General features: G+C 41.5%; 1 protein-coding gene across 3 annotated transcripts in view; it reads right to left on the bottom strand.

Moving 5' to 3' along the window:
- PARP8 (poly(ADP-ribose) polymerase family member 8) overlaps positions 1–20106 on the bottom strand; it is a 154936-nt gene that overhangs the window by 40567 nt on the left and 94263 nt on the right. For all 3 annotated transcript variants that reach the window (XM_045204842.2, XM_024571933.3, XM_053914755.1), the window contains 6 exons: positions 18400–18466; positions 16056–16181; positions 15077–15644; positions 13460–13510; positions 13259–13354; positions 3311–3403 (listed from right to left, as the gene is read on the bottom strand). In XM_045204842.2, the coding sequence (XP_045060777.2) occupies positions 3311–3403; positions 13259–13354; positions 13460–13510; positions 15077–15644; positions 16056–16181; positions 18400–18466 (1001 nt within the window). The remainder of the gene's footprint in view (positions 1–3310; positions 3404–13258; positions 13355–13459; positions 13511–15076; positions 15645–16055; positions 16182–18399; positions 18467–20106) is intronic.

Raw genomic sequence — 20106 nt, 5'->3', positions numbered from 1 at the left:
CCCTCCCCCAGCCCAGCACACATGGGTACGAAGGGGCTCGAGCTCTGGCTGGTGAGGAAGGCTATTGGTGGCAGGTGGGTAAGAAAGGCACACACAGGAGTCCCCACCGCTATACAATGTATTCTGCAAGGAGGGGAATACAGTTTGTAGGCCAGTGGCCTTCAAACATTTCGACTGTGACTCCTTTTCTTCTGTTCAAAGAAAAGCTTGTTTGAGAGCCCAGTGCATAAAGAATAAACGGAGCTGTTCTGCAGGGTGCCACGTAAAACGCAGGAGTCAGCTCCCAGGAGAGATTCCCTTCTGCCTGGAAAAACAACCAGTGTCCATGTACACTTTAAGGTTACAACCAGGCTACCGGGGCACCTGCGTTCAAGCAGTGAAAACGTATTTCACTTTGGGGTAGAAACACTAACTTCTCAGATTTCTGGATACTGATGTTTAGAGTTGCATCCCTAACCTGATCTGATGAGGTCCTTGTGCTTTGTAACAACCATTATACGATCCACAATGAATTTTCTTTAAGAACCATTATTTTTAGAGGTGTACCTTTAATAATACAAGAAAATGCACCTATTAGTCTACCAACCTAGCCAACTGTTGTCATGATGTCGGTTTTCCTTCCAGCCAACTACTTCCTATTTCTAGACTGTAATTCATTCCTTCCCTCTTCAAGTTGTTTGAGGGTCGATTTACCTCCAGTAAAATGCACACCTGTGAATTGTGCTACTTGAAGAATTTGTTTTTTATATATATGTATACACACACACACACCAATACATACACACATATATAGCAATGTAAATACACATATGTATCTGCACACCCAGCTGTGAGAAGTTTAATTATTTTCACATAGCTATGAATAGTACACATTGAAGTAGTGGGATTTCTGAGCAATATTAGTTCCAGGGATGAAAAAACTTTCACATTTAAAAAAAGAAACGAAGAGGAAAAAGAGCCACCATGGTCAGACACAACTGAGAAACCCTCTGAGTAGATGCTAGTCATTTTCTTTCTTTTAGGGATTCGCATGGCCTTTAATTTACAAATAGGTGCACCTTGGGTGGAGGGCAATACCAAGTTTTATATTTGAAAATTATTTTAATCATGGAGTCATTTTTTCCCCATCACATGGGATCAATGTTCTACTATTTGTATTATTTTTCATTTATAACTCATTATGTCACACATACTGTCCTTAATATTTCATTGCATTAGTTTAACCAGCAGAGAACCAGGTTAAGGGACTGGGCATAAACCACGGCCTGGGCTACCTATGTGGACGGTGTACCCTCACCTACCGGGACGCCTGTCTGTTACACAGTAGGCCTTGACTTGGGGAAGAGTCACAATGTATCTGGTGCATGACCATTTTTCCCACCCCTCTTTGTGAGTTTTACAAATGAGAGGTTGATACGATTTTTAGTGAAGCTACTTTCTCCTGTTTCTTTACTATCTACAGGTCCCTATTGGTGAATCATGCATTCATTTTATCCATTAATGGGTTACGATGTCTTCCTAGTTTTCTCAATTTTTGTGAGCTTTCATACAATTAGGTTTGTGGACAAGAAACTTTTCCCTTTTCCTTTTTTTTATTCTCACCAAAGAACATGCTTATTGATTTTAGAGCAAGGGGAAGGGAAGAAGAGAGAGAGAGGAAAAAAACATCAACTGGTTTCTTCTCATATGTGCCCTGACCTGGAACCAAACCTATCACCTAGGCATGTGCCCTGACAGGAACCAAACCTGTGACCTCTCAGTTTACAGGACAACACTCCAGCCAACTGAGCCACACCAGGCAGGGCAAAACTTTCTCATATTTAGCTCTTAACCGCTCATTATCTCTTCAAGTAAAAGCTGTGAAGGATGGCCCTGACCAACGGGGCTCAGTTGGTTGCGCATCACCTTGCAAAGCAAAATGTCTGTCCGATCCCCGGTCAGGGCACGTGCCTGGGTTGCCGGTTCAGGCCCTGGCCAGGGCACAGGTGCAACTGATTGAGGTTTCTCTCCTTCTCTCTTTCCCTCCCTTCCTTGTGTCTAAACAATAAATATATAAACAAACAAACAAATAAAATCTTTAAAAAATATGATGTATGGACTCCCGCCTGTTGCTCTCTTCCCTTATGGTTTATCACGTAACAAACGCATGAACTGATGTGCTTCCTAATTTGTATACAATATTTTTAAACAAAACTAATTTTCAAGCCACGTGGAATTTGCTTTTACACACAGTCCAAAATCAAGAGCTCAACTATTTTCCGAAGGCTGCAGGTCATTTCTTCCAAATCACTTACTAAATCTGTTTTTACAGCTTGCTGTGCTACTTCCTTTAACATATATTAAGTATATTTATAACAATGTACTTTATGGGTAATCTGCCACTTTATTCCCTGACACTACTGTATTTTGTCGACGAATTACAGGCCTGTGTGGCATGTTTTTGTATGTGGGAGGCCTAGCCTCCCTTAATTAACTTTTTTTTTTTTTTTAGTTCTCTCTTGTTCCTTCTGATTTATTAGCAATTTAGTTAGGCTCCATAAATTGAAAAAAGAAACCAACTGAAATTTTGATGGAATTGTATTTAGTAATACATTTTGGCATCTTTATAATCCAGTTTTTCCTTTCCAGAGTCATGGAATGCCTCTCCACCTCCAAATTGGTTTTTGTTTTTGTATTTTTCTTTCTCTGTCATAGACACTACTACTGCAAAACTGAATGCTCTTTTTTATGAAGTGCTCTGCCCAGTATCTTTGCATCTAAGTTTTAAAAATAAGTTGGCTTCCATTTTATGGCACTATAACCTTACAAATAAATTTTATTTTTTTAAAGATTTTATTTATTTTTAGAGAAAGGGGAAGTGAAGGAGGAGAGAAACAGCATGTGGTTGCCTCTTGTGCGCCCCCTACTGCGGACCTGGCCCGCAACCCAGGCATGTGCCCTGACTGAGAACTGAACTAGTGACCCTTTGGTTCACAGGCCAGCACTCAATCCAGAGCCACACCAGCCAAGGCTATAAATAAATTTTAAATAATACAGTATTCAGGGCTTCAATATCCAACTTCACCACATAAGAATCATAACTACTTCCCACCCAGTAGAAAGCTGGTCTAGTTTCTTCCCCAGCAACTGCAGAATAACATGCATGTGATAAAGATAGCAAAATTCAACTTATGCCTAAGATATACCAATTGCCAGTTCGCTTTAGCAATGCACTCTCAAACATTTGCCCAACCAGCAGAGTGGAGGTAACCCCTGGATCGGAATACAACGGTCCAAAGAAATCAAGGACGGCTGGCGTCCCGGGCAGTACCTGAGCCCCCGTCGCTATCTCGTCGGCGGCTTCGTTCATCACCCCCAGCGTCTGGAAGGCGAACACGCACAGCTCGCGCTCACACACAGTGGGCTGTAGAAGAAGGAGGGATTGGTTACGACCTTTTGCCCATTCCATCTCCCACTCCTCAGTCAAAGTCACGACGCCACAGTAACGAAGGGAAAAGACACGGGTTTAGAACGTGAGAGAGAAAGGAATCCTATCACTTCGATGAAAATTTCTGTGTTTAGGTCACAATGGGTAAATAAACATTTCCTGATACAAAGTCACAACTGGGACTGAGAAACCCACTGCGGTTAGTTGTAGGCACTTGCTGTAGGAACGATTCGACAATAGATAAAAGTAGCCTTAAACTGAATAATCCATCTCTCCTGATAATATACATTTGCATACGAGATATATTTTTTAAAAAAAGCAGATACCTAAGCTGGAGATATAATAAAAAAATGAGGTTAAACCTCACATCTGTTTATTGTGTAAAACAAATAAACAAAGGAGAATTCTACCTCTCCCTAAGTGATTTTCTTTGGAAGAAGGAAGCATGCCTCTGCCTCCCGGCTCCCCAGCTCCTGAAAGATTGGTTCTGTCGCAAAGACTTTTGACTTCAATAACCTCCTGGCGTCAACAGCACTGAAAGATACACTGTGCAATTCCTCTGCAAGAACTCGCTCTCATCTTTCAAATCTAACACAGTGTCATCGGTTTGATTTATCCTGTCTGCCGAGTTACATTGCATTAGGTAGCTGATGGAGCCGAACACCAGGCAATCGGCGGAGCCCCACACAGCAGAGACAAGGCATCTGTTAGCGCCACCTATTTCAGGACCGCTGGTCTGCCGCTCAGCCTGCGGGGAAGCAGGGCCTGTTCAGAACATCCTTTGTGTTGAGAATGGGCTCCTATGGTGACTTTGTGGACATAAAGCATGACCGATCTCAAAGGTTTCTGGTTGATGCTCCCCCGAGAGAGAATTTTAGGGGAAAAATAAAAGAACTGATATAGTTCCTGTGTCAGCCTGCAATGTGCACTTTGAGTCCATTTCAGAAACATAAGAAAAAGTTGCCTATGGGAGGAAATCAATTGGAAAAAGTTCTTCATCTTTCTACACTCAAGTAGCACACACTACCCTATCTATACATTTGGATGTACTCAGAGCAGACTGTGCAATTTCTGTTTCTTTTATTTGAGTGTTTAACTCATTCTTAATCTTCTAGTGTGTGTGTGTGTGTGTGCGCGCATCCAAGTGCTTACATGTTTAGCCCTCAAGTTCCCCCTCTAACATTGGCTTCTTTTGTGATTGCTCACTTTCTGGGGTCATGGTACGGTCTGAACCAATAAAAGCCATCATTTGTGGTGCATTTACTATAGTGCCCAACACTAATGCTGGTGTCTGAGGACAGCGAATCTACGCAAACGGGGTCCGGGGAAAAGATGAACTCTGGACATCATTTGGGGCTCGGGAAGTAAATTCATGCCTCTCTCACCCAAAGTTCACTGAGGAAGTAATTTGTTTTTAATACCCTTGCCAAGTAACCATACACTTCTTATGACTAAAATCTATCAATCCCAAAGCCTTGTTAAGTGTATATGAGTAAGGATTGGTTTTTGTATTTTTATTTGAACCTGGGACAAGCAACCACACTTGCTTTGTGATTGTTCAAGTGTGTGTGTGTGTGTGTGTGTGTGCACGTGTGTGCACACATACACATTCCAGGGATGCAACTGAAGCTACCATTTTGGTTCAAGTTGTTGCCTTAAACAATGACAATGCAAATGAAATAAAATAACCTGCTACCCTAAATTGGAAGGTCATTTTTAGAAACATTTATCAGTCAATTTTGAGATCAACGTTTGCAAGTTAGTTTTTGTAGACCACTGAGCCTGCCTGCCTCCCTCCCTCCCAGGTTTATCCACATTCTGAGAGAAGTTCAAATGTCAACTCAAGATGAAACCCTAAAAGAAATCGCTTGAATCATATTACATAACCAAGATGTGTCTCATCGTTCACAGGAAGTACACGTTACTCAAAGAAGAGGCCCTCAATCAATCTTCCTTAATGAAGTAAGTAGTTGCATTTTGGATTAGCATTCTCATACCTTGAGCCACCGCCCAGCTAACCCCTTACCCCACACAAATTCCACTATTATATGTTATTTACACAGAAAAGCCTAGCATCGATTGAAAATAGAACATAGTAGTTTAATAGCTATTACTGGGTAAGTGAAATGACGTGTTTTATTACACACACTTTATGTGTGCTTAAATATAACCAAATGTGTACAGTATTTACTAAATCATTTTTTTAAACTTTGATTGATTGATTTTTAGAGAGAAACAGGAAGAGAGAGAGAGAGAGGAACACTGATTTGTTGTTCCACTTACCTACGCTTTCATTGGTTGACTGTTGTCTGTGCCCTGACTGGAGATCGAACTCACAACCTTGGTGAATTGGGACAACACTACAACCAACACAACTACCCAGCCAGGGCTACTACTTCATTTTTGCTTGTACAATAATTAGTTTCAATTTGTAAAATATTACCTATTCTTAAAGTTATATATTATTATATTGCTTTCAAGCAATAAGTCCCAATACTTTAAACTGTACAACCAAGGCAAGAGCCCCTCACAATTCCACATCACGTTTGCAAGTTAATATTCATCATGCACCATTGAAAAGCACGGGCAACTTTTTATGTCCCTAAGACAAAATTTATTTTAGAAGTTTTTAAGCTAAGCTGAATACATTTTTAATTTTATTTCAATGAAATCAATTCAGCATGGTGTAAGTGAGTAGTTTTCAAACCTTTTGCCCATCTCTTTGTTGAAACAAAGTACTATATGCAAACCCAATATATAAAACAGATACAAGTGGACATCATTCCAGCAGGAGCAAGCGTGCATGGTTCAGTTTTCCTACGTGCAGAACGGGGATAAAAATCACGTCCAGCTTTCCAGGCTGATGAGAGGACCAACCAAGAAAGAGAATAAAGTGAAGTAAGGTTTATAAAAACTCCTAGAGGTAGAGAGCTGTTTAAATATTAACAATATTGACCTCCGGCCAAGATGGCAGCATAGGTAGACACATTGTGTCTCCTCACACAACCAAAAGAAGAACAACAACAATTAAAAAACAAAAAACAACCAGAACTGACAGAAAATCCAACTGGAAGTCTGACAACCAAGGAGATAAAGAACACACATTCATCCAGACCGGTAGGAGGGGCAGAGATGGGCAGCCAGGCAGAGAGGACTCACAGCAAGGCGATGGCTGGGGGACCCTGTGACAGTCCTTGCAACCCAGGGCTCCAGCTCGGGGAAATGAAGCCTCAAACCTCTGACTGAAAACACCTGTGGGGGTTGAGGTGGCAGTGGGAGGGACTCCCAGCCTCACAGGAGAGTCCACTGGAGAGACCCACAGGGGCCTAGGGCATGCACACACCCTCCCACTGGGGAATCAGCACCAGAAGGGCCCACTTTGTGGGTAGTGAGGGAAGTGACTGGAAGCCGGCAGAGAGCAGAGCAAGGAGCACTGTTCCCTGTCGGGCCCTCCCCCCACAGTCAGCGTCAGAGCACAGCAACCAGCGTTACCCCCCCCAACACCTAAGGCTCCGCCCCTTTATGTAACAGGCGTGCCAAGACAAAAAAAAAAAAGGCCCAAATGAAAGAACAGATCAAAGCTCCAGAAAAAATACAACTAAGCAATGAAGATTTAGCCAACCTACCAGATGCACAGTTCAAAACACTGGTTATCAAGATGCTCACAGAATTGGTTGAATTTACTCACAAATTAGATGAAAAAATGAAGCCTATGCTAAGAGAAACAAAGGAAAATGTACAGGGAACCAATAGTCCCTGGGAAGGAAACTGGAACTCAAATCAACAGTGTGGACCAGAAGGAAGAAAGAAACATCCAACCAGAAAAGAATGAAGAAACAAGAATTCAGAAAAATGAAGAAAGGCTTAGGAACCTCCAGGACATCTTTACATGTTCCAACATCCAAATTATAGGGGTACCAGAAGGGGAAGAGGAAGAGCAAGAAATTGAAAACTGATTTGAACAAATAATGAAGGAGAACTTCCCCAATCTGGCAAAGGAAATAGACTTCCAGGAAGTCCAGGAAGCTCAGAGAGTCCCAAAGAAGTTGGACCCAAGGAGGAACACACTAAGGCACATCATAATTACATTAGCCAAGATGAAAGATAAGGAGAGAATCTTAGAAGCAACAAGAGAAAAGGACACAGTTACCTACAAAGGAGTTCCCATAAGACTGTCAGCTGATGTCTGAAGAGACCTTACAGGCAAGAAGGGGCTGGAAAGAAGTATTCCAAGCCATGAAAGGCAAGGGCCTACATCCAAGATTGCTCTATCCAGCAAAGCTTTCATTTAGAATGGAAGGACAGATAAAGTGCTTCCCAGATAAGTTCAAGTTAAAGGAGTTCATCATCACCAAGCCCTTATTATATGAAATGTTAAAGGGATTTATCTAATAAAAAGAAGATACAAAATAGGAACAGTCAAAATGACAGCAAACTCACAGTTATTAACAACCACACCTAAAACAAAAACAAAAGCAAACTAAGCAAACAACTAGAACAGGAACAGAATCACAGAAATGGAGATCACATGGAGGGTTATCAGTGGGGAAGTGGGAGGAGGAGAGAGGGGGAAAAGGTACAGAGAATAAGTAGCATAAATGGTAGGTAGAAAATAGGGGGAGGTTAAGAATAGTATAGGAAATGTAGAAGCCAAAGAACTTATATGTGTGACCCACGGACATGAGCTAAAAGAGGAGAATGTGGGAGGGAGGGGCTGTGCAGGGTGGAGTGGAGTGAACGGGGGAAAATGGGACAACTGTAATAGCATAATCAATAAAATATACATACTTAAAAAATAAATATTAACAGTATTAGATAACCTAGATTAGCTGCCTCTTCTTGTTTTTCCCCAATGTATACACAAAAATAAATGTTTAATAAAAACTTGTACTGAAGCATATTACGTAGTGTTTTTATTTTCAATTTCATTTATCTCAATTCTTAATTCATTGTTAAAATCTTTCTTGCTAAAATAGAAACACAAAACCTACAAGCCTTTAATTCTCTGCATTTCTGGTTTTATAACCAATGGTTTAGGTTCTTCTCATGTTTGGGGGGAGAGACACATCTGGTGCGAAAAGAGATTTATTGCACATCAGGAAAGACAGGAATCCCAAAGAGACCAACACAGGTCCACAGGAAGTCAGGAAAAGGCTGGACTGCACCCCCACACACAGTGACCCCGACTGTCTCCTACAACTAGAGTTACTGTTTGACCATTAAAACCCATTTCTACTCAATTGGGATGTAGAAGAAAATCACATTTTTGAACTAAAAGCTTCTTTGTGTAATTGTTATTTAGCGTAGCCTGTATCTCAGACCTTAAAACCCTAACTTTCAAGCATGGCCAAACAGGACTGAATAGGATGTGCCTTTTCATCCATTCTTCAAAAGTCAGACCTGAATACGGGAAGACCTAGCTATTTTCCTTTTAGGAGGTAAAATAGGACATATCCAGGTTTATCCACATGCTCAGTCTCTCAAGAATTTCCATGGAAATGCTTTAAACTATGACCAAATTATAGCTGAGTATTATTAATTTCACTCTGAAAAGAAGAACCTTAGTGATAAATATTTGTCTAAGGCTGACAGTCAGGCTGGATACTCCAAAATATAGGTTCTCAGGTTTCCCAGCTGACTTTACTGTACTCGGATTGGGCAGTCTTCCCTGGTGGTAAGAACAGACTCCCAGACTGATGGATCCACTCGGAACAAGTCACCTGGGTCACATTCGCATGGCCGGAGGAGTGAATGAGGTCACAGTTCTTACATCATATGCTGACGTGGGTAACGGGAAAGTCTAGTAACCAAGGAGACACAGAGTGATCGCCAAGTATTAATGGTGAACTTCCCACTTTGTAGAAACACTATCTACACAACCGTGTGGTTTTCTCCTGCGCAGCCCAGCAGCTCACAGACAGGGATGGAAGGAGACAACATCCGCACTGATGCAGGACCGGAATGCTCACGCTGGGTGGAACGAAAAGGCAAGGGCGCGAGGGACTCGGAGACCTGTAGGGCCTCGTTCGGTCAATGCAACCTTTCCTGCTGTGCAAAGCCCGTGATGAAGACGTCAACACGTAATTAACATCTGTAAAACAGGTGCTGCAAAGACTCTCTAATTGGCTCCAAAATGTAGAGAACCCGTGACTTGGTGTGGGTGTGGATCTTCTGATAAAGATCGAAACTTTGCCACCCCACTGGAAAGTTGGGCATCTCTGAGTAATCCTCCCGATGTTGACGGGAGTTTTATGCAGATTGGAGTGTTACATGTCATAACTCAACCCTGGGAGCGACATTTACATATAAACTTTGTTAACAGAAAACTGGAGCGTTCTGTTATTTCTACAGCAGTACTTCAGTTCCCCACGTAGCAGACACTGTGATAGGCTCACCTAGGACAGAGCCAAGTGGCAGAAGAGTAGATGCAGAAGAAAGCTTTGGAACTGGGGGAAAAAGGGGGCATAGGTCATATGGAAAAGAGAGACTTGGAGAAAAGAGAAAATAAGTAAGAAAGGGAGTGAATTGTGAAACCGAAAGATCTAACATAGGTGGTGACATCAGACACAGTATTCTATGGAAACCTGTGAGTTTAGTCCCCAACTGGGTTATATATTATTCTCCTTGTGTCTCTGGGATTGATGGGTTTGTGACATGTCATAGGGACTGAATAAATGGTCAATGACTCACATTATTAATATCCCATAAGAAATTGTATTTCTAATAATTTTTATACATTACTATTAAAATCATACCAAAACATACTGCAATAGATCTATCTGAGAAAGAAAAACTGAGTGAGCTTGATTTAGGTGAAATTTCTAACAGGATCAAAGGCACACTCTGCTTACCTCTCTTCCTTTGAATATGAAATGTTTCTTTGATTTTTCACTTCCTGGTTTCCTCTGTCACTGACCTTACTATTTAAGAAACCAAAGTAATTTTTCTGATTTCCTTAGGTATCAGTCTGAATTATAACAACATAAAAACCAATTAATACCTAGTTATATTTATTTAGAAAATCTTGTTAGATTCTCTCCTGTTTACAAACATGCTTCTACTTCCAAAACAGTCAATTTCATTGCTTCGGAAAGATATAAAGTAAAACAAAATTTGAAGGGACAGAGGATACTAATAGCAACTGTGAGATTTCTATCACTTACTATAGGAATGAATTGCCAGTAATTAAACCACAAAGCGTGAACCCCAACAACATGTCTAGTAAATTGCCAGGTTGCAGGAGAAGCCGAGTAAAGTACACGAGTCAAGGATCCCTGCATGACTAAGAGCCACGGCCTTGTGCTGTTCTGCCAGAGTGCAAATCCCGTGTCCACCACCTAACAGCAGTGTGACATCGAGTGCATAACCGTTGTCCTCATCTGTAACGCGGAGATAATAATGACGCTACCCATCTCACAGGGTTACTACGAGGATTAAATTAGATAATCCATGTAAAGCCCTTTGAACATAGGATCACATAAACTGCTCTCAAAGAAGCACATGCCATTAATAACAACACTATTATTTCCTGCAGTGGAAATGACATTGCTGTGGACCAAGCTAAACAGGTCAAGGTTAACAGATGGACACCCACAAGTAAAAATGCACCTCCTACGGGGATAAACGGAGATGATCAAAGGATGTTCCCTATTTGCATAACTATGCATCACCACGCCCAAATGCAAATAATTTATGCAGATACATAATACATAAATGCAAAATCACAATGTAGCGCTTTGAGAGAAAAGCTGACTGGTAAAAAAAATTGCATAGGAATATCAAGAAAAAAATTTTATGCATGTTTCCTATAAAAAATAAAATGAAACAAATGCATCACAAAATCTGACAATTATGTTTGTAGATGGCTATTACATATGTTTTCTAAAGTATAAATCTTGACATAGAATGACTTAAACATTAAGATATAAACTATAGAACTCTTAGGAAAAAAATGCATAGCTATAAATCTTTGAGATCTTGAATTATCCAACAGTTCAACTGATAACCTTGGACTCCATCAAAATTAAAACCTTCATGTGTCACAGGAACACACAACAGAGTATAGAGATGTCGTGTCATAGAGCCGCACACCTGAAATTTGTTATTAACCAATGTCACTACAACAAAATTAAAAAAAGAAAATGAAAAAAGAAAACCTAGTGCACTTGAAACTACTATAGAATATTGAATGTCAAAAGTAATTGAAAAAACCCACAGAAAAAAGAAAATTTTTGCAAATCACATATTTAATAAGAATATAATACTCAGAATATATATATGTGTGTGTATATATATGTGTGTGTGTGTGTGTATATATATATATATATACATATATATATAAACTCTTACCAACTCAACAATAATGAAGAACTTGAAAATGGGGAAAACATTGGAACAGACATTTCTCTGAAGAAGATAAACAAATGGCCAATAGGCACATGAAAAGATGCTCATAATCATCAGTCACTAAGGAAGTGTAGACCAAAATCACAATGAGCCACAACTTCACACTATGACGGCTATAAATAAAAAAAATATTGGTGAAGATATGGAGAAATTAGAACCATCATATACCTTTGGCAGGAATATAGAAAGGTCAAAATAGTTTGGTAGGTCCTCAAAAATTTAAACAGGGTTAACATATGTCCCAGGAATGCCACTAGCCAATGAGAGGATAAACAAATGTTGTGTACGCATGTAATGGAGCATTATTCTACCATGGATGGAATAAAGTACAGACCCATACTACATGGATGAACCCTGAAAACATTAAAGGGAAAGACGTCCCAAGTAAAAGGCCACATAGTGTATCATTCTATTTATAGGAAATGTCCAGAATAGGCAAGTTCATAAATAGAAAGTAGGTTAGTGGTTGCCGGGGGATGAGGGGAAGGGAAAGCGGGAGTCACCACTAATAGGCACAGCGGCTCTTTCACGGGTGACAGACATGTTCTGGAATGAGAGGGTGGTAATGGTTGCACAACATTGCGAGTATACCGAAATCCAATAAACAGTACATGTTAAAATAGTAAATAATACCAGAGGGGGGAGGGGGGAGTCAAGGCAAGCGACATGTATAAAGGACCCATGGACAAGGACAACATGGGGGGAGGACTGAATGTGGGAGGTAGGGGGTGGGTAGGGCAGGGGAGAGTAATGGGGGGAAATGGGGACAACTATAATTAAACAATAAAAAAATAAAATAGTAAATAATGTTACATTAATGTTATCTCAATAAAAAATTGCAAAGCTTGAAATCAGATAATTCTCCCCAAGATGCACATTGATTTTATTTCCATACTCCCTCACTCATACCCTGAATGTGTCAGTGAGTTGGCATTTTCTGAGATCTTTATTCTGATTTTCTGCGTGCTACATATACCTCTTCTAACTGGAACAAAGACTATCCTCTCCTTGCATTAAGCATCTTAAATTGTGTGGCTTTGAAGAAAAACTATGCACGAGTTTACGTATCCAGCCCTGGACATTTATATCTATCTCCATCCTTACGACACAGATGGTGGATGATACACACGTAGGTGGATACAGAGACATGCAGATAAAGGGGCACAGAGAGAGAGGACAGACAGGCACAGGTAGGAAACACGACGAGGAAGATTTCCCTAATACAACACTACCTGCTCTTGCATGGATTCCTTCAGAAACAGTGACTCGTTGGTCAAAATTATACCCCTTGGGGTATTAAATAATTTGCTCAACAGAAAGTACGTACCGCACACGCAGTTCCTTCCTTACTTGCTTTCACATCCCAACCCTCTTCACTTACACCCTAAACGGACACTGACACCCCGCCAGCCCGGGAGAACTCACCCTCAGCATGGGGCCGTTCTGGAACACGTGGCGCTCGTCACAGACCACACAGTACTCGTTCAGCACGGGGATCCGCTGCTCAGCGAACTCAATGGTCTGGATCGGACAACACAGAGAAATCATGAGGGCAAGGTCACACGTGATTTGAAAACCCACTTGAAGCTAAAATATTTCTACAACGGTTGGCATCTTGGCTCCTACCTGCACTAGGAAGCCGCGATCTCGTATTGGAATGCATTTGGCACCATTTGGCTATAAAAAGCAAAGTGTAAAAAAAAAGTAAATTTTAAAATGGGGAAATATGTAAATGATAGCCTTTTACTTTGTACAACTGTGAATGTGGATGTGATCTTTCTAGGATCACCTGTAATAGGAGTTAAGTCACGGATACGACATCGAGATTACAGTTTCTGTACTGTAATCGATGGCCTGCCGTTACTATTGCAATGTTTTCCTAAATAAATGAATAGTCTTCACTTCTGATCTTCTAGTAAAATGACTGGCATCTTTACATGATCACAAAAGAACTGATTTCCTCTATTACTCATTGTCAAACGCGCCCACCTCCTCCTCCTTTGGAGTATGTCAAACTCATTTTACAGTCAGATAGAATTAATCCTCCGAAGACAGTATTAGTCACGGACTGAAAGGCGTACAACTCCAAACTATGACATTATGCTTAAGCTTAACCACACGAGAGAACAGCAAGACACTTTCTTTTATAGAATATGGGCTTATCTACCTTAGGTATAACTAACATGGGAAACTTTCTACTACAGACCTCTCTGACAGTATTTTTCTCTATGTCCTTAATACTAGTTTTAGTAAGAAATGGGCGCTAAGGATGTCCACCTAGAATTATCAATCAATTCAAACACATTTTCTTAACGCAAATATAATTTTGTGGTAAAATTAACAATTTAACTATAGAAATAAATCTATATGATACAATGTTCTAAGAACAATCTTTTCTTTTTGCAATTTCGTCATTGCTAGGTGTATCCACATTAACATTTAAGAGTTGAATTCGGCCTTCCCAGCAGACACTCATGCACACACGTAGCAAAAGTTAATACTGTATCAGCTACATCATGTAACTTATATACATAAGATAGGTCTATTTCTTTATCTGAAACTGACTATAACGCAGATCACTTTGGAGGCAAGTTTTGTGTAAAACTGACTTCCAATACCACCCAAGTTCTTAAGTTTTAAGAGTCACCTGTCAGTCCTCTCTCCCCACCCCCAAGACCAGCTTTAGGATCAAGTCACTGGGTTTACAGCCACCAAGAGCAGCTTCAAGTGAGGCAGAGAGAATTCAGCTGTAAATGTGGCTTCTCTGTACAAATAATAGTGTTCATGGGCCAAGGTCTCCTCTTAGATATAACAGAAAGGACATTACTCTTAAGTGAATTATTAGACAAACCTTATCTTCCACTACTTTTGTGAGCAAACTGGAGATCAGGTAAACCTACTTAATCAAACGTTAAAATTTTAGCTTGCTTACAAAGAGCGGCTCTGTGAATCCAACCGGCATCTTTCCATTTTTAGTAGCACTCATTACCATTTGCACAGGACCTCAAATCAATAACCACATTTATGTATTTTTTCCCCAAAACCGAAACTCACATTCCAGCACCAGTTGCAAATGTCTGGTATGCAAAATAACATTTACAAAACCCAGTACACTTTCCAAAACAAACAAACGAATGAAATCTCGCTTCTTTTCTCTACCAGATCCCTACCCATGTCTAGGAAGCCTCTCCCACTGCATCTCAGCCTAAGATGGAAGAACTCAAAGGAAAAACGTTTACGCACAGCGGGCTGGGAAGAGGAGGACGAAGACGGGGTCAAGATACCAATAAGCCCTGAGGTGAGAGAGAGCCTCCGGCCCTCGGGGGCGGGCTCCGGACAGAGCTCCGCCTTGGATGACTTGGGGGCGCTGGCGGAGGGCTTGCCGAGCAACTTGTGGTTTTTCAGCCCGTAGAGTTCGTCCATGCGCAGGTGGCTGGAGTAAGACCTGCTCAACAGTTTGTGGGGCTTCAGGGTGGCGCCGTGCTCGCAGCGCGGGTCCCCAGAGCAGGACCGAGTCAGCAGTTTGTGCGGCTTGAGGGCCAGGCCGTCCTCCTGCTTGGCGGCCACGGGGCAGGGCCGGGCCAGCAGCTTGTGCGGCTTGAGGGTCGGCGCCGCCTGCTCCGCCCTGGGGTCGCTGGACAGGGAGCGGCCGAAGCTCCGGTGCTGCGACTTGGGGGCGCACGCGTCCTCGGTCTTGACGGTGCTGGAACAAGTCCTCCTCAGCAGCTTATGCGTTTTGGAGATGCCGTCTTGCTCGGGTTTCAGCTTGGATTTGCTTTTACCGCAACCGGGGGGAGGATAACTTGGCGACCTTCAAAATGGAACAACAATTAGCACAGGGCCAAGCAGGAGGAGAACTCAGCTGAGCGACAAAACCACCGCGCTGTCGGCCTACCCAGCTACAACGGAAATCTAAAGTGTGTACACAGGGGTCGCAGGAGCTGAAATGCATTTTTCCTGAAAAGCAAGAAAAGATTGTCAGGGTTTTTTCCCCTCCTACTTACTCCAGAGTCCTTTATGGGACTAATTTAGTCAGAGACAACTCTGTGATTAGAAAGCAAAAATGCAATCGGAGTAAAGTTAAGAAAGCAGTTTTTGATGAAGTGCATGGATGTTATTGCCTCTTCTGATGCAAGAGTAAGGGGCAGCTGCCTTGAACTCAGTGACCGTGGAATCGCAGGCGCAGCACTTAGCACCACAGGGCGAAGGGTCTGTCACCCACCTGCGCAGGGTAGAAAACAAATGCAGGGGGGACTTGGCTTTCTTCTCCGACAGCTTCTTGCTGTGCAGGCAACTGGATTTCTCTTTGCTCTGTTTCCACTGCTGCGTGACAAACGTCTGCATGATCCTGTCAATCCAAAGGGAGTCTGTTAGCACAGTCCCAGGTCAATTTAGTATCAGATTGTGCTGTTTATCATGCCGAAGCTGCTTTCATCCAAGGGAAACACACACAGCTACTAGTGAGAGGCTACTTTAGAATAATACACAATGCTTTTGCATGTAAGAAAGCACCGTACAGAAACTTTTTATGACTTTGTGAATTATTAATATATTATGATACAGTTAAAAATATCAATGACAGAAGAATTGATAAAAGAAGTATATAAATGGATTTCTAAAGATTATGAAGTGACAGCCTAGGGTCAATGAATTTGGCAGAAGTAGCAACATAAAATCTGAATTATTTTGTTGGTGTCAGGAATGCAGTTTGAAAAATTCTTAATAATTACAATTTTATTTATTAAGATACAAGCAACATCAATTTCTTTTTACTCTGTATGTTTTTCTTTGTGAGAAGTACAACAGAATAAAACTATAATTTTAAGTAAAACTAAGCCAGGTGAAACCAACTTCATAAATAAATAGGAGATCAGTAAATTCGACCTTCAGTACAGCCCATTTCACCTACAAATATGATGCATTTCTTTTTAATTTTCAGTGACTATCAGAAGGCAGGATTTGGTAACTCCTGCATCAACGTGTCCTAAGTCAAGGTCACTTCCTCGCAGTCTCATGGCGAAGAATTCTGGCACGCCAACTGCGGACTCAGGCCCGGCCCTCTTTTCTAAGAAGGGTCTCAAGCTGCAGGGTCTTCTCAGTAGCCCATCTTTCAGGCGGCAGTGGCCCCTTTAGGTCTGATATTTAAGTAGACGGGAACTTTTACAATTAAGAATTATGTGTGCAATAAATTAAGTACTTTGACTGCCTTTCAAGTCAATCCTACTTTGCTTGTTTTTCATGCTCTTCTCAGTTCCTTGGAACATGAATTGCTTTTGGAATAGAAAAATGGTGCTATTATTTGTTTATAAGTTACAGTACACCAGTAAGTAAAATATGAATCTCAAATACGGATTTTTTTTTTCTTTAATTCTCAGGATACCCACAGAAAGTAGCTATTATTGCACATGTTCATAAATAAGGAAACAAACTCTGCCTAAGTGAGCCTGTACCAAAAATGACAGTGATCACACCTGCATGATCGGATGTGGACTGACACGGGTGGACATCCGTTACTGAAAGGGACAGGAGTGGCTCTTGGCACGAAGCCAGTATTAATTTCTCAATACCCTTCAGTGTTACCAAACTAACTCGCAGCAACGAAAGTACAGCTCTCAAGACTTTCTACCCCAGCCGCTGTCTGCTGGCTTAGATGAGGTCAGCAGAAGCTGTCACGTGTGGAATTATTTTGGGCCTTTTTAGCTGTAGAGGTAGCAAGGAAGGAAGGCGTGAAATTGTGATAATGGTGCATAATTCCAATTCGTTGGAAAGTCACCTCAGAGCTCAGGACAAGAGAAGATTTTTAATTTACACTTAATTTTTAAAGATTCTCTTCATCCAAGATTGCAGCAAGATTTAAATGTCATATTCCAGTGTGAAGCTGTATTTGGAAGAATAAGTAATCCTTGGATGTCTCCATAAGTACAAATTCTTAAAGCTAATATTTTAATAAGTATGGAATTTATTGAGTTTAGATTCTGACTGTGACTGAGGTACACCCAATGGGGTGTAGATTTAAGTGGGTGTAAGTGGGGTAGATCTATGTCTCTGAGAGATAAATTGGCTCTTTGTATGGTCAAGGCCCAAACAGAAAGTACTGGGTTTCTTTACGAAAGAACCATTTCAAAGGCGCAGGTGTGGGAACGAGGGGTGCGGCAGGAGCCCCAGCAGTCTCTGTGGAACTGTTCCCACCTCTAAGCACCAGGGAACACACAGAGGGGACGTCACTATAACCCACAGGGGAGAAAGTCAGGCACAGCTGGGAGCAGAGAGACCTCAGGGTGACTCACAGGAGAGGCCGACTGGCAGAAAATACACCCACAGGACCGGCTCCTCCTGCAGGTGCCCTGAGACGCAGGGACCCACGTCCTCACTGGCGGCCTCTGCAGGTGCCGCGCCAGCTGGAGGAGGTGGGAGGGCAACTTTGGGAGGCTGCAGCGGGGACAGCCCAGTTCTGACCTCAGGCTCTGTCGGCGAACTAGCTCTCTTCAAAATGGGGGAAATGATGAGCAAGGGACTGCTTGGTTCTCCTTCACAGAAAAGGATTTTTTATTCTTTGGAAAACTTACTTTTTCAGCTGATGTCCCAATCCAAACCGCTCTTTGGTGGAAATCTGAAAGACATCAACAGTGGGCACTGCAAAGAGGGAAAAAAAAATCAGTCGAAATGTGGAGCTGATGTTCAGCCATCAGCCCGGACAAGAAAGGGAAGCAATATATGTGCCTCTGTGCGTGTAATACATGGAAGAAGTGTTGTACCTGGAAGAAAAGGTACACATATACCTAGTTACATACTGCATAGTATGTACCATATACACATTTAAAAGCGGTGTACGCACCGTGCTCTACATCACTTTTATGCTTTGTATACAGAGATTGTGAAGGTCATTGTTGATCACTGCTTGTTATAACTAAGGTATAATATGTGTGTGTACAAATGCAGGGCGCGGCACAAATAACGCCCCTCTCTTATTACAAAATCATAAGCATGTAATTCTGTAATATGGCAATGTCACACGCAAGCACACCATGTGACATTTTAGGTGAAATGTTAAGATTAAAACTATACATTATTATACGCCTATCATTTTGCTACCAACCATACTCAAGCAGGCATTACTTCTGCTGGACCCTGTATATCATATGTATATTATATAAAATAAAAAATAATCTTCAAAATACATACAGTAAGCGCAAACAACAATGTGCAGGGCAGTGTACCGGATGCCCAACCTTTTGGCATCTCTGTGCCACACATGAAATACACTGTGACACATAATGACAAAAAAATCTCCTAATGTTTTAGGTAAATTTACGATTTTGTGTTGGGCCACGTTCACAGCCATCCTGGGCTGCATGCGGCCCGCAGGCTGCAGGCTGGACGCCCCTGGTGTACTTCTCTCTCGGCGGAAGAGAGAGGTCTGCGTAAGCCCACACCGTTTTTATAATAAGCCCACGGAGGACGAGAGTGAGGCACAGGAGCACACCCGTCATGGGCTTCACGTTTTGACCATTTCTGTAAGTTAATAACTATGGTTATGAAATTAATAACCTCTCAGAAAAGTCACTCACCACTCACCATTCAATGGTTACAAGAGTATTTGACAGAATATGCTAGTAAAATATGTTCATGTTTTTAAAAAGGTGAAAGCCAATCAAACTTTCCTTCTCACACAGTTTAGGTTGGGAAGGGCTGCTTAAGATGCGTGGAAATCATTCCAATACTCTGATCACACAGATACAGAAGTACCCAGCATAAAGTGATCTGCACAGAGAAGCCTTTCAGTGTTAGCTGTTGACCACTTTAAAGTCAAAGCATCCCTTTCCTTGAGATCAGAAACCAGACTTACATACCAACAATTCTGGGGAAATATATATAACACCCTAAGAATCATAACCATCATTTCTTTTTACTTAGAGTGTATTTCCCCATGTACAATAAAGATGAAACTTATCTCTAATTTCAAAGTGGATAAGGAAGCTTATTTCTTCAAATCTTATCGCTCCCGTTCACTCATAGATATACGGTCAGATTAGCCCTAGCCAAATATAGTTCACGCAGTATGATTCATACATTCCCCAAGCCTAGCAAGAAGTGTTTTTCAAAAAGAACTCTTAACAAGGTCAGTCTAAACCCTGTATCGGTCATACAGTTTTTCAAGTTAATTTAACCACAAATACTGATACCCTCAAAGACATATTACAAACGGTCAAGGGATACTTTCTCACCTTTTTGTTTGTTTGCAATTAGTTTAAATCATTAAGTAAAATGATCCC

The sequence above is a fragment of the Desmodus rotundus genome, chromosome 1 (assembly GCF_022682495.2).
Source record: "Desmodus rotundus isolate HL8 chromosome 1, HLdesRot8A.1, whole genome shotgun sequence".
Lineage (NCBI taxonomy): Eukaryota > Metazoa > Chordata > Mammalia > Chiroptera > Phyllostomidae > Desmodus > Desmodus rotundus.
This window is presented reverse-complemented; position numbering and strand designations above follow the sequence as displayed.